This window comes from Ochotona princeps, chromosome 14, assembly GCF_030435755.1.
Source record: "Ochotona princeps isolate mOchPri1 chromosome 14, mOchPri1.hap1, whole genome shotgun sequence".
In the NCBI taxonomy this organism is placed as follows: Eukaryota; Metazoa; Chordata; class Mammalia; order Lagomorpha; family Ochotonidae; genus Ochotona; species Ochotona princeps.
In genome coordinates, this window is record NC_080845.1 from 3,829,566 (window position 1) to 3,843,065 (window position 13,500).

General features: G+C 59.7%; 1 protein-coding gene across 1 annotated transcript in view; it reads right to left on the reverse strand.

The window, feature by feature from the left end:
- Window positions 1-1,768, reverse strand: part of PRRX2 (paired related homeobox 2) — a 29,050-nt gene extending 27,282 nt beyond the window's left edge. Inside the window, exon 1 of the mRNA XM_058672138.1 lies at window positions 1,392-1,768. Coding sequence (XP_058528121.1) covers window positions 1,392-1,671 — 280 coding nt within the window. The 5' untranslated portion in view covers window positions 1,672-1,768. The remainder of the gene's footprint in view (window positions 1-1,391) is intronic.
- Window positions 1,769-13,500: the final 11,732 nt, after the last annotated feature.

Genomic DNA, 13,500 nt, shown 5'->3' on the forward strand with positions numbered 1-13,500 from the left:
TGAGCCGGTCCCTGACATGCCCTGTCCCTACACATGCTGGTGCCTGAGTATCCCCTATTGCAGGCCCCTCTGACTCTGGAGAGTGGCCAAGTCCAGGGGGCTGCTGGGAACACCTGTTCCCCACGTGACAGCATCCCTCTTGGGGCAGCCAACTCTGTGCTGCGTCCAGGAGGAACCTTGCCTTTGACCACCTGTGCCCACCGCAGGGCTTGGGTGAGACCCTGGCACCCATGCCCTGGGCCAGGACCTGCTGTTCCTGTCCCCGGCTCTCTTCTCCCTTGTCCATCAGGGGTGAAGGGGGGATGCTTGCGAGCCAGCTGGCAGGGCACAGTCCTCCCAACCCCCTCCCTGAACCTTTCACCCCAACTCTCAGCAGACATGTGTCAGCTTCATGCTCACTCCCAAGGCCGAGGACAGTGGCCGCACCTCCTCAGTTGGCATCACAGACCCAGCAGCCACTGGCCCACCACCAGACACAGGCTGGTGCCAGCCAGGTTCTTCCAGGGGTGTCCCCTGTAGACCGGTGGGCGCACACACTCCTGGACATAGCATTAGATGCGGCTACGGTCACCCCCACTTCTACCTGCACCTCCACAACACAAGTCAGGGTGCTGCTGAGGTTGGGGCACTGGTACAGAAACTGGGGAGTCTCAGGGGTGGGCAGGTAAGCGGGCGCAGCTTAGTCCCCTTTCTGTCAGATCTCAGACACCTGCGGCAGGTAGAGAGATCAGGGCCGGCCTCCCCTCAGGGCAGGGACCCTTGTTCCGCATCGTCTCCTCCCCTCCCCCTTCCTAGCCAGGGCTCACCATCCTGGGATCCTGTGTGACTTTTTCGGGAAAAAAAATGCCACTTGGGTAGATTGTTTTTAGAGCCCCTTCCTGATGACCTTTGGCCCTCAGGGGGGAGGGGGAGAGGGATGGGCTGGCCCTTGGAGACTGGGTCACTCCACCTGGAAAAGGTGGGGGTGGGCAGGGTGCCCGGTCAGCCAAAGAAACCATCTGAAGACGCGAGTTGCTCCCGCGTGAGGACAGGCAGTCTGAAGCCCACTGGGCCAGCACTCTCCCTCCTTCAGCACCCCACCATCCGGGGGGCACAGGGGAGCTCTGGTCACGAGGAGGTACCCTGCCCCCGTGGGGAGTGCTAGAGGACCGCAGTCCACCCCATCCTGGCACTGGGCTGCGGGGCAAGGCAGTCCCCGCGGCCACAGTGCCAGCGGCCCCTCGGCTGCACGGCCTTGTCCCCTCGGATCCTGCAGGCCGGGCATCCCACAAGTGGACCCTGCACCCGGTGCACCCCGGCGGCCTCCATCCTCCCTGCGGCCCGTATGCCCTGTGGAGTCCGGCGCCTGCATTCCCACGCCCCGCGCGCTCCGCAGCGCCCCGCGCACTCACCGTCCTGCGGCGCCGCCTCGCTGCCGCTGCTGGCCCCGGACGGCTCCCGCGCCGCTCCCTCCGGCGCCCCAGCCCTGGCCGCGGGGCGCGCCGCCAGCCGCCCGGCCGCCGCCACCTCCTCCAGGTCCAGGAGGTGGCTCACGGTGAAGTTCTTGCGCGCCTGGGCGCAATCGCCCGGCCCCAACGCGGGCGCCGGCGGCGGGGGTGGAGGCGCCGGCGCTCCGGGGCCCAGCGCCGGCTTGTCCAGGACGAAGGCGGCGGTGGCCGCCGCGCTGTCCATGCCCACGAGCGGCCCCGGGGTGGCGGAGCGAGCGCGCCCCCGGCCGCCCCGCGCTCTGCCCGGCTCCGGGCCGCCTGCTCTTGGCTCCCTCCGCTCGCTCGCTCGCTCGCGGCCCGCCCGGCGCTGACGTCGGGGAAGCAAACTTTCTGCCCTCCCCTTCTCGCGCTCCTTCGCCCGCCCCGAAGTGGCTAAGGTGACGGCGGCGACCGCGACGAGCGAGCGCTCCTCCGGCCACGCGCCCCTTCTGGAGGCAAACCTAGCCCCCTCCCCTCCCCCACCCCCACCCCCAGCTCTCGGGCTACGGGTAGGGGGTCCCTCGCTGCCGCCAAGGCCGGCTCGGGGCTGGGAGGCTGGGGCCTGAGCTCTGTTCCCGCCCTTCCCACCCGCTCGTGCTGGAGGGGTAGGTCATTGTTTCGAGGTTCTGAGGGGGTCTTGACAGCCCCGTTACAAGTATCCTTGCAGGTGGGGAGGGGGTGACTTCAACTGTGCCCGCAGCCCCCCAACACTCTCCTCACGCTGTCCCTGGGTCCTCCTGGGTCCCCTCCTTACCCCAGCCCGATTCTATCCACCAGAAAGGTGCCAGGAGCCTGGGTCTGGGCGAGCCCCCCCACATGCGCCCCTCCCCAAAGGAAGCTGGGCTGGGAGGAGGGCCAGCCAGGCTGGCTGATGCCCGACTGGGGGGCGGGGCGCTCCAGGCTCGGCTGTTTTTCCAGGAAGGCTCTAGGAAGATGCACCCCAGGATGCCTGGCCTTCCGAAGATGCTCAGGTCTTTCCCAGAGGGGCTGCCCAGTGGCCTGTCCATCCATGTCCCTGGCATCCTGCCTCAAGGCACAAAACTACAGCAGCAAACCCAGGTGCACCCCGGAAGGGCTCTGAAGTGTTCTTCCTTCCTGGGCACCCCCTTAACGAGAGGACTGCAACCCTGCAAGTCGTGGGTGGAAGTGCATGCTGGCCCGGCCAGGGGGGTCAGGGTTGCCTTGAAGAGGGTCCAGTGGGGAAAGGCCCACCAGATGGGATGGCCGTTGGCCAACCTGGGCGCTATGCGGAGTGTGAGGAGCTGGTGCCACCTTCATGGGATTCCCAGCTCCAGAACCCCTTGGCATTCACAGGGTGGGGCAACAGAGGCTTTGTTGGGTTGGAGGTGGGTCCTAGGCCCAGCTGTGCTGTATTCGGCTGAGCCCAGGACTAAGGAGGAGCCCCCTTACTCCTCCTGGGCACTGGGTAGGTGGTGGGGGGCAGGTTCTGGTCCTGCAGCTGGGAATACCAGAGCTGGCATGGACCCAGGAGACCACCTATGTCCGGTTCCCGGAGGAAAATGACCCTCAGGCAGTAGAGAGGAGGGGTGGACGGGGGCTCTGGGTACCCAGAAACCTCCCAGGAAGTGTTCACAGTTGTTTTCAAAAAATTGATATATTTATTTGAAAGATAGGCTACAGAGCTGGCAACGGCTTGCTCACACTCGAAGTCCCGGTGAGGGTTGAGCTGGGCTGAGACCAGGAGCCGGGTGCCTGACCCCCGTTTTCTCCGTAGGTGGAGGAGGCCCAGCCACTGGGGCCATCGCTGCGGCCTCCTTGGGTGCACACCAGCCAGACGCTGCGGTCAGGAGCCAGACCAGGGAGTTGAACCGGATCCCCTGATGGGGGATGCTATGTCTGGGAGGGAGAGGGAAAGGAGGGAGAATCCCAGTGTAGATGTTGGGTTCAAGTAGTGATGACCAAGGCTCTGTTCAGTGTCCCCAGTGTGGGGAGGGACAGAAGGCAGGAGTGTCCCTGTCCCTAGAGGACAGGGCTGCCTCTGACTTTGAAGATGTACACACATTGGTGCCAGTCTCAAAACTCACGTGTAGCGTTAGCTTTCTTATTACAGAAGTGACAGGCTTGTTGTGGAGATTTAAAAAGCATAGAGTTCAGACAATAAGGGTCACCCCATCCCTCCCTCAAGCAGTACTCGCATTCAGTAGGCCTCCATGCATTAGAAATAAATAAATAGGGCCCGGCGAGGTGGCCTAGCCCCTAAAGTACTCGCCTAGAAAGCTCCAGGATCCCATATGGGCACTGGTTCTAATCCCAGCAGCTCCACTTCTCGTCCAGCTCCCTAGTTGTGACCTGGGAGAGCAGTGGAGGACGGCTCAAAGCCTTGGAACCCTGTACCTGTGTGGGAGACCTGCAGGAGGTTCCTGGCTCTTGGCTTCGGATTGTCGCAGCACTGGCCATTGCAGTCACTTGGGGAGTGAATCATCGGATGGAAGATCTTCCTGTCTGTTTCTCCTCCTCTCTGTATATCTGACTTTGCATTAAGGAATAAATAAATCTTAATAAATAACTGAATGAATAAAAGGTGCAGCGGTGTCATGAAAAATGTTGGAGATACACCTGTTTATTTGATGCTGAAACCCTTGAAAAAGTGATAAGACAAGAAAAAGAAATGGGCTAGAAAATAATTTTAGGGGTTTTCGCCATGGCGCAGTAGGCTACGTCTTTGCCCGCAGCACCAACATCCCCTTATGAGCAGCAGTTCAAGTCCCGGCAGCTCCATTTTCCATTCAGCTCCCTGTTTGTGGCCTGGGAAGCAGTGGAAGATGGCCCAAGGCCTTGGGACTCTGCACACCCATATGGGAGACCCAGAAGAGGCTCCTGGCTCCTGGCTTCAGTCCATCTTAGCTCTGGCTGTTGCAGCTATTTGGGGAGTGAACCAGCAGATGGAAGAGCACTCTTTCTCTCTCTTTGTTTCACTTTCTTCCTATAACTCTGCTTTTCAAATTTAATATATATATATATATATATAATTTGTTTAAAAATCCAAAAATAAATAACTTTAGAGGCTGTCTTTCCAGCTTATGTCTGACTATTCAAATATATGGAAACAGGCAAACATGTTATGAAAATGTAACCACACCTGCTGTTCACCACGATTTTTTTTTTAAGATCGTTGACTTACTTGAAAGGCAAAGCTGCAGAGACGGAAGGAGAAAGAGAGCTCTTCCACCTGCTGGTTCACTCTCCAACTGGATGCAACGACCAGGGCATGGCCGGGGTGAAATCAGCCACATTCAGATCTTTTACACATGAGTGGCAACAACCCGAGCACTCGTGGGCCATCCTCCACTGTCTTCCCAGGTCACTGGCAGGGAGCGGGGGCGGAAGTGGAGCCGCCAGCTCTGCAGGTAGCCACCTTTAGCCACTGTGCCATAGTGCCAGTCCCCAAGAGCCCATTCTACAGGAGACAATTGAGCAGGGACGGCGCCCTGCTGCCTGTCTCGAGCATCGAAAACCCTGCAGGCAACAAGTGACTCACTCGGCTAGAGCAGCAGAGGTGACCGTGACAAATGGCAGCCTACATCCATGCTGTGTCAGGCTGCGACTGCACTGGAACTCCTGATCACTCCAGGCCCCCAACTGGCGGAGCTGAGGGTCTTGGGGCTCTCCCCAGGGCTTGCCCCCTAAATGTTCCTAAGCCCAAGTTCGCCCCACTGAGGCTCTGCTGGACTGGAGGGACCACTCTCAGCTCCAGGGGAGGTGGGTCGTCTTGCCATTATTGGCACGGACCCAGGTCACCACGGATTGAAGATATTTGAGGTGTTTGCATTGCACCTGTCCCCGTGTCAGTCCTAAGCTGCAGTGCAGCAGCTTCGGACGAGGTTGCGTGCTGTGGCAGGTTTAGCAGCATGGTAGAGGGTAGGGGCAGCCACAGGAGGAGGCACACAGCTTCCAAGCAGACCTCATCCCATTGTCAGTCAGAGCATCTGCAGACCTGGGCATCCACTACAAGTCCTGGAGCCAGTCAGGGGCTACCATGTCCCTGTGGGAGACACTTCCGAGCCACCTGCCCACTCAAGGACAAAGGTGTGCTCCCTGTTGGCGGCAGGCTCACAGCACAAGACCTGCATAGGCCAGGCCCCAACCCTGGCTTCCTGACTGCCAGTCAGGGATGGGGAAGGGCAACTCTGAGAGCTGTCGCTGTCACAGCCCCATGTCCAGCACTGTCCCCAGCCCACTGTCCCCTGCCTCTTCAGCTCCACTGCCAAGTCGTCCTGTGAGCATTCAGACCCAGGAAGTTATCAAATGATTTGAGCTGGTGCTGTGGTATAGTAGGTTAAGCCCCTGCCTATAACTCCAGGATTCCACATGGGTGCTGGTTCATATCCCAGCTGCTCCACTTCCCTTCTGGCTCCCTGCTTGTAGGCTAGGAAAGCATTAGAGGATGGCCCAATGCCTTGGGACCCTGTAACCCCATGGGAGACCCAGAAGAAGCTTCTGGCTCCTGGCTTCATACCGACTCAGTTCTGGCTATTGTGGCCACATGGGGAGTGAACCACCAGACGGAAGATCTTTCTGTGTCTCCTTCTCTCTGTAACTCTGACTTTCTAATTAAAAATTAAATAAATATTTTTTAAAAGGAAGATAAATTATTAGAAAAAAAAAAAGTAACTATTGCATTTCCCTTTTCACCTTGGCCACCAGGAAGCCCAGAGCTACTATGGAGATGGCAGTCATGGTAAATCCGTCTGCCCACAGGGCCTGTCTGTGTACTGGCTTTCCTTCTTGAAGCTGATGGGGTCACTGAACCGCCCTGGGTTCAGCTTCCTCTTATGGAGGTCGGAGGTTAGAGACGCTTGTCTCATCGTGTGGATCACATGGAAGGATCCCTGTGGACAGAAAGCCCAGCCGAGACCAGCCAACACCACCTGCCCGGGCCAGCAGAGAGCACAGGTCCTGGGTGGGAAGACAGCTGTGCGACTGCAGGTCCCCTGCTGTGCTCTCTGAGCAACCCTTGGCCAAGCCTGCTCATCCACTGGTCCCCGGGAGCCTTAGGCAGCAGGAAGCAGCCCACGTGGGAAGAAGGAGCTGCCAGCACACAGTGGGACTACACGCATGGTTACCCCACCAGCAAGCAGCCAGGGGCATCCTCAGCTAGCAGCTATCATCTGTCATATCCTACTGGCACGAAGTCCCAGGCCTGCTTGGAGGCTGCACCCACGGCCAGTGCAGGACAGCTGCGAAGTGGGGCTGGGGTCCCAAGGATCGCGCAGGGCTGGAGCAGAGCTGGGCAACAAGACATGCTGCCTCGGGTGTGGGGTTCTGAGAGGGCCCAGCCTGGTGCCCATACTGGCATCCATAAGCCCTTGGAGGGGCTGCAGGCCTCCCGAAAGGACCGAGAAATGCCCCTTCCTGGACCTTTTGGCTGTCAGGGCCGGCTCTGCCCAGGACAGGGAGGGGCAGGGCCACGGGGTGGGGAGGGGGGACATCAAGCTTAGCTGTGGTTATTGTTATTTATAACTGGTATTTGAACCCCCGCCAAGAGGGCGTGTTCACAGCCTGCACTATGGCCTTCGGGCAGGCTCTAAGAAACCAACCCAGGAGGGCTCTTGGGCAACGGTTAAACCCCCCAGGGTGCCCACTTCCTCAGTCCACTGACGGCTGATATTTTGGGGTGAAATATGACCATCTTTACGATCAAACGACTTGGAGCACCAAAGGAAAGCAAAAGAGGGGAAAAAAAGCTGGGGGTGGGGGCGAGGCCGTTTCCCGTTTTTTTTTTCCCCCTCCGATTCAGGAGTCCCTTGGAAGTGGAGATTTACACCCCTTGCCGCGGCGGGAGCCCCGGCATTGCTCAGCGGCCTGGGAGCAGCCGGGCGCCTCGTGACTTTTTTTTTGAAGTCGAGGTCAAGGGTTTTTAAATAAAACAATCTGTATTACTACGATTTCCTTTTTAGTTGTAGCATTGGATTTTTTTTTTTTTTTCTGGAGGCTGGGGGCAGGAGGGGAAGGGCACACACCAGCACCTCTCCAACCAGATACATTTATTTCAAAACACCCCTGCCAGGCCTCTGAATGGGAAGACCCAGTGTCTTTCATTTGGTTTGTTTTGGATTAGTGGGATGTGGGGACAGCAGTTTGCAGTCTGCCCACCTGTCCTGGCCACTGGTCTCTCCCTGTCCCTACAGACTGAGGTGCAGCCTCTCGTGGCCACATCACACAACACCTACCCCCCTACTAAGCCACTGGCTGCCCTGCCCATCACCCACATCTCCCTACAGCACCCTCTCCTGGGGGTCTCCATCTGCTCCCTGCACTGCACCCCACCTGCCTCCAGTCCTGTGCCCTTCCTGTACCTACAACTCGGTGGTTACACTGGGGACTCTGCTCAACCACGGACTTGAGTTCAAGCCCCAGCTTGTCCGCTCGCCAGTGCGATGGGCAAGGGCTGGTTGTCTGGCTTTTCCAGTACTTCCTCGCTGAGGTCTGGCCAACCCAGTGACCGACCCACGAGGCACCTGTTGAATCATCCCTGCTCCCCCTCACCACCCAGGGGACCCTAACAGACCACCTGCCCACAGCTTCCAGGTGTGCTGCCCAGACACGCCCGGCCTGGTGCGGTGTGCTGCTGGTGTGTTCTTGCTGAGGGCCGGATGGACAGGTGACTGGATGCCCCAGACCTGCAGAGAACGGTCACCTAGCTTGCGGCCCACCAGAGGAGAGGGTGTAAGGTTTGAGGGAGGGTCTCCCCCTGAGGGAGGGGCATTAAGCCTGCCCTGGTAGGATAAACAATGTTGAGCCAGAGAAAGGGGACTGGGTTGGGATGGCTGGCAGGGAACCTATAGCCCAGCCTGTTACCAGGGGCTGGGGAGCAGCCTTCAAAAACATGAACAAAGATAGGCACAGTGGCTCAATAGGCTAATCCTGCACCCTGGGGTGTCAGCATCCCATATGGTCACCCATTCATGTGCTTCCATCTGCTGGTTTACCCTCCAGATCCCTGCAACTTCTGGAGGCCCAAAGCCCAGAGCCAGGAGCTCCATCTGGATATCTCATGTGAGCAGGGTGCCCAGGGCAGGGACCCACTCGTTAGCACCATCACACTGCTCACCCCCCATAAGCTGGAGGTAGGGGCCGGAGCCACCGGCTGGACCCCAATATGTTGATGGGGCACTGCTAGTCCAGATGTCTACTCCAAGCTTTTTTTTCCCTATTTTTTTGCTTCAAATTTCCCTGTGCCTCAGTTTCCCCTCCATGCCAGAAAGCCCAGGGAACGTTTTCAAACTGCTGTGCATGCACCAAGGCCGGGGACATCCAGGACACCGAGTGTACCCCCTGGGCTGAGGCAGGTCACAGCGGGGATTAGGGGAGCCCTGGGCCCCCCTCATCATTCACTTAGTGCTGTGGCCCGTGAGATCCCCCCAACCCCGCTGGGGCTGGTGCAGGGCTGGACGTGGGCCACCCCAGGATGAGGGCTCCTCTGGAGGGGGTCTCGGCAGCGGGGGCCCCAGCAGGGCGTGGGAGCAGGTGCTTTTCCTGTAGGGAGAACAAAGACCACCCTGGAGGCTGCCCACCCAGACCTCCAGACCACACCCTTCCCTGGAAGCATCTTTTAGGCCTGAGCTCCGGAACTTGGGCAGAATGGGTGGGTGTGGGTATGCTGGGCGAGGAGATGGAACCAGTGGTAGGTGGCTCTGTCCCCTGGTGGTCCAAGCAAGACCACACTGGGACTTTCCAAGCCAGGAACACAAGCTGGTGTTGGGCCCGGGGCCCTGGAGGCTCCTCGCCCTGCAGGTGGTGAGAAGGAGCAGTGTCCCTGGCTCCTATATCAAGATCTATCCAGCTGCAGGGCCTGCTCCATCCCTGCTGGCCGCCCAGGGGTGGTGGGTCACCTTCACCGTCACAACCCGAGCCCCCTCCGCCTGGGACTTAGTCACAAGTGCTCCTGTCTCCATCCAGCCTGGCACTGGTGGGCATGGGGCACACAGCGGTCTGGTGACATCATCTCAGGTGACCGGGTGGTCGGGGGGAGGCCTGGATCAAACAGGGCAGGGCACCATGGGTGCTGGCTACCCAGGGGACTTGGGGTTTCTAGAATCTTCTGACACATGCTCTCCCAGGCTTAATGCTGCCCTCTTCCCCTTCTTTCCCGCCTGACTCCTCGGATCCCGGCTCAGGCTCCCAGCTCCCATGGTGGTTTCAGTCCCTGGGCTCTGTCTGCCCCGCTCACTCCTGTCCTGGTCTGCCAGGAATTCGCTCCCAGAGGACCCAAGGCTCCAAGCTGCACACGGTGGGAAAGCTGAGCGCGCAGAGCGAAGCAAAGAGCTCCAGGCTCACATATTGGTTCCAGATGTGGCCCCTGTCGCAGGCCTCGCCGGCAATTTAATTAAATTCCCCCAGCCAGCCAGCCAGCCAGCGGGGAGGGGCTCCTAATGATCAGATTTCCCGGCCCCTCCTTGGGCCAGCCTGACAGATGCCGACGGCCGCTTCCTGCCCAGGCCCTGCCAAGCAGGGGCCCGGGGCGGGCTGCGGGCTTCCTGGGGAGTACAGGCACCCCCTGCCCCCGCCCTGCTCACCCTCCACCCCCAGCCCTGCCCGCCCTCCTGAACCCGCCTTGGGCAGGCCCTGGCTGGGCCAGGCTGCCCTGAGAGCTAGCCTGTCAGGAGCCACAGGGGTGCCAGCCAGGGTCTCAGGGACCCTGCAGGGGCCAGCAGGGGACAGGGCAGGCATAGGCCTTCTGTCCTGTTGGGAGGTCCAGAGAGGGGCGCTGCAGGCCAGATCACAGGTTCTGTCAGCAGGGGAAGCAGGGCCCCCACCCATCCCGCGGGGCAGGCCCAAGCCAGGCGGCAGATCCTCCGCCATGTCTGGGCGGGGACTGAGGGTCTCCCAGGACCTCCTTGCCCTGCCCTGCTGGACCCCTGGGAAACGCAGGGGCCAGGCAGGGCCTTCCACATGGGCACAGACAGAGGTTACAAAGAGAAAGGCAGGGTCCCCCAGCATCTTCCCCTCTGAGGCTCTGCGTGGCTCACCAGGGGTGCTCCTCTGGGGCCCAGGCCCGTGAGCAGTGCTGGGATCCACAGCCAGGGTTTTGGGGTGCTATGGGGTGGGGTGCTGGGGCTGTGACAGCAGGGCCAGCAGGCCCCCAAGGGTGACCTCCAGGAACCTGTAGGGGTGATACTTGTCATCAAATAAAGGCCACCCCAGGGCTGGCTCCCAAGGCCTCCTGGGAGGCAGACTGGCGTCCGGGAAGTGCAAGGGTGGTGTGGAGGAGGAGCTGGAGACACCGACCCCGGGGCTGAGTCAGTGTGAGAGCTAGGGCCTGAGTGAGTGAGTATGTGCCCATGGGGACAGGAAGTGGGCAGTGTTCTGTGTGCAGGGAGGTCAGACCTGGCCCCACCCCACACTTCACCACCCCCCTCAACCCCACGGGATGGAGGGAGGGAGGGCAGATACACAGGTATACAGAGGTCAGAGTGGCCAGACCCAGTGTCCCAGGACGCACCTATTGGGGCCTTCCAGAAGGTTCCCTGTCTGTGTACGTGTGGGTACGCACACACACTCCCACAATGCAGGCATGCACTGTTTCTGCAGGGGGTCACATACCACCTACTCTTCTGTCGTCAGCTTTGCTGCGCGGCCATGGACAGTCCTGCTGGGTGGCCAGTCCCCCGGGCGCCTGTGGTCACTGCACAGTGAGGTGGGGCTTGGCAAGCTCATTGCTCTAAGTCACCTGCTCCTGTCTTTGGCCCATCTTCCTTTTCTTTTTTTTTTTTTTTTAAGATTTATTTATTTTTATTGCAAAGTCAGATATATATAGAGAGAAGAGACAGAGAGGAAGATCTTCCATTCGATGATTCACTCCTCAAGCGGCTGCAATGGCCGGAGCTGAGCCGAACTGAAGCTAGGAGCCAGGAACCTCATCTGGGTCTCCCACGCGGGTGCAGGGTCCCAAGGCTTTGGGCCGTCCTCGACTGCTTTCCCAGGCCATAGGCAGGGAGATGGATGGGAAGTGGGGCTGCCGGGATTAGAACCAGTGCCCATATGGGATCCTGGCGGATGCAAGGTGAGGACTTTAACCGCTAAGCTATCATGCCAGGCCCCTTCCTTTCAAGATTTATTTTTTATTTACTTGGAAAGCAGAGCCACAGCAGAGAGAGTGGTCTGCCATCTGCTGGTTCCCAGATGTCCTCAATACCGGGAGCTGGGCCTGGCCAAAGCCAGGAGCCAGGAGCCTCTTCTGGGTCTCCAACATGGGTGCAGGGTCCCAAGCACTTGGTTCATCCTCCTCTGCTTTCCCAGACACATTAGCAGGGAGCTGGACTGGAAGTGGAACAGCCAGGACTCCAACCGGCATCCATATGGGTTGCCAGCACTGTAGACAGAAGTATAAGTTGCTATACCACAATGCTGTCTCCCTGGTCTATCTCCCTAGAGTACTTTTACCTTCTTGTTGATTCTCGACAACTTTTTCTATATGGAAGTTCTTATCCTGTGTGCATTGGGTCAGCACAGTGACCCCCAAGCTCCCTGGGGAGTAGCAGGCAGGCACTGACCCCCAAGACCTGCGTCCTACAAAGGAAGTATGAAGTTGGGCTGCTGGCTGGGCCGGCCAGGCAGAGAGGGGTGAGGTAAGTACAAAAGGGAACAGGCTGATCACTAAAGTGGGGGTTCCATGTGACACAGCCCTTGTGGAAGGCGGATGGAGGAGATCGGGTAGCCCCGGGCACTGGTTAGGGGTCAGGGAGTCCCTGGAGGTGGGGGCTGGACAACACGCAGGCCACTCCGGCTGCTGCAGCCTCCACGCTCCCCCACAAACCCCGAGCTCCAGTGTACCCTGACCGTGAATGGCGGCAAACCCACCTCCTCGGGGGACTTGAGGTCAGTGTGCTCTGGTTCCCACAGGGGCGACCCTCAAGGCTGACCCTGGAATGGTCCTCTTGGACCCAAGAATAAGAGCCAGGTGGGCCTCGGGTCACAGGGGAGGAAACTGAGGGTGGTGTTTGGGGTCTCACCTAGGACATGCTCAAGCCCCTGCTCGTGTACCCGGAATGCAACGCAAGATGGGCAGGGTGCCCTGGTAACTCGATGGCTGGTGCCCCTTAGGAAGCGGCAGGGCCAGGGAACAGGGGCTGGGGCCGGGGAGGACAGCGGTGGGCAGAGCTGCAGCCAGGCATTCCAGCCCTCGCTTGGGTGGCCAGAAGCTGGCGGGGCAGGGAAAGACCTGTCTGTCCCTGATCTTGAACGTTCACTTTTTATCTTTCCTTAACAGAGAAATAGGGGTACAGCCCTAAACGCCTACGAACCTCCAAGTCCTCTGGGGTTCTGGCACCCACCTGCCCCCCACAGATGCGGGGCCAATGGTACTCCCATGTGACTGGAGGGAGGTGAGCCCTGGAAGTCGTGGGTGCTGGACACACTAGGACACACGTGCCTTCCTTAACAAGCTATCCTTTGACATGTGTTTGCCTCACAGGCTGTGAGGCACACAGTGTGGAACATGCTGTGATCAGACACATGTGCCTGGTGCAGCTCACTAAGGCTGGACACGTGTGCTTATCTTAACATGCTACCACCTGACATGTGTGCTGAACATGTATGACACATACTATCACCTGACATGTGTGCTTAACACACATCCCACACACTCTCAGGCAACCAGAGATGAGGAGGGTGGGACAGTAGAGTACAGAGGCTATCTGCCCCAGGGCAGGGTCCACGTCCCCGGGTGGAAGGTCCCAGCTGCAGGGTGGGGGGTCCAGGCTCGGCTTCCTTCCTGCGGGACCCCTCTCCCAACCCGGAGCTGAGCCCTGAACTATGCACCTATGTCACAGATAAGGAAAATTAAGAGCGGGGTCAGGGCGGCCGCGGCCACTCCGGGGGTGCCCCCCCAGCCCCGAACCCCCCAACTCGGCTAGGTCCGCTGCCGGGCCGCGGTCCTCCCGGCCCGCAGGGGGAGCCGGCGCCGCAGAGCACCAGTCCCCGCGCGGCGCGGAAGCGTGAAGCTCCTTGACTTCCGGCGCAGGGCAGAGGCTTTGGGGGGCGGCGGGACCGGGGGCAGTCGCGGGTATTTTGA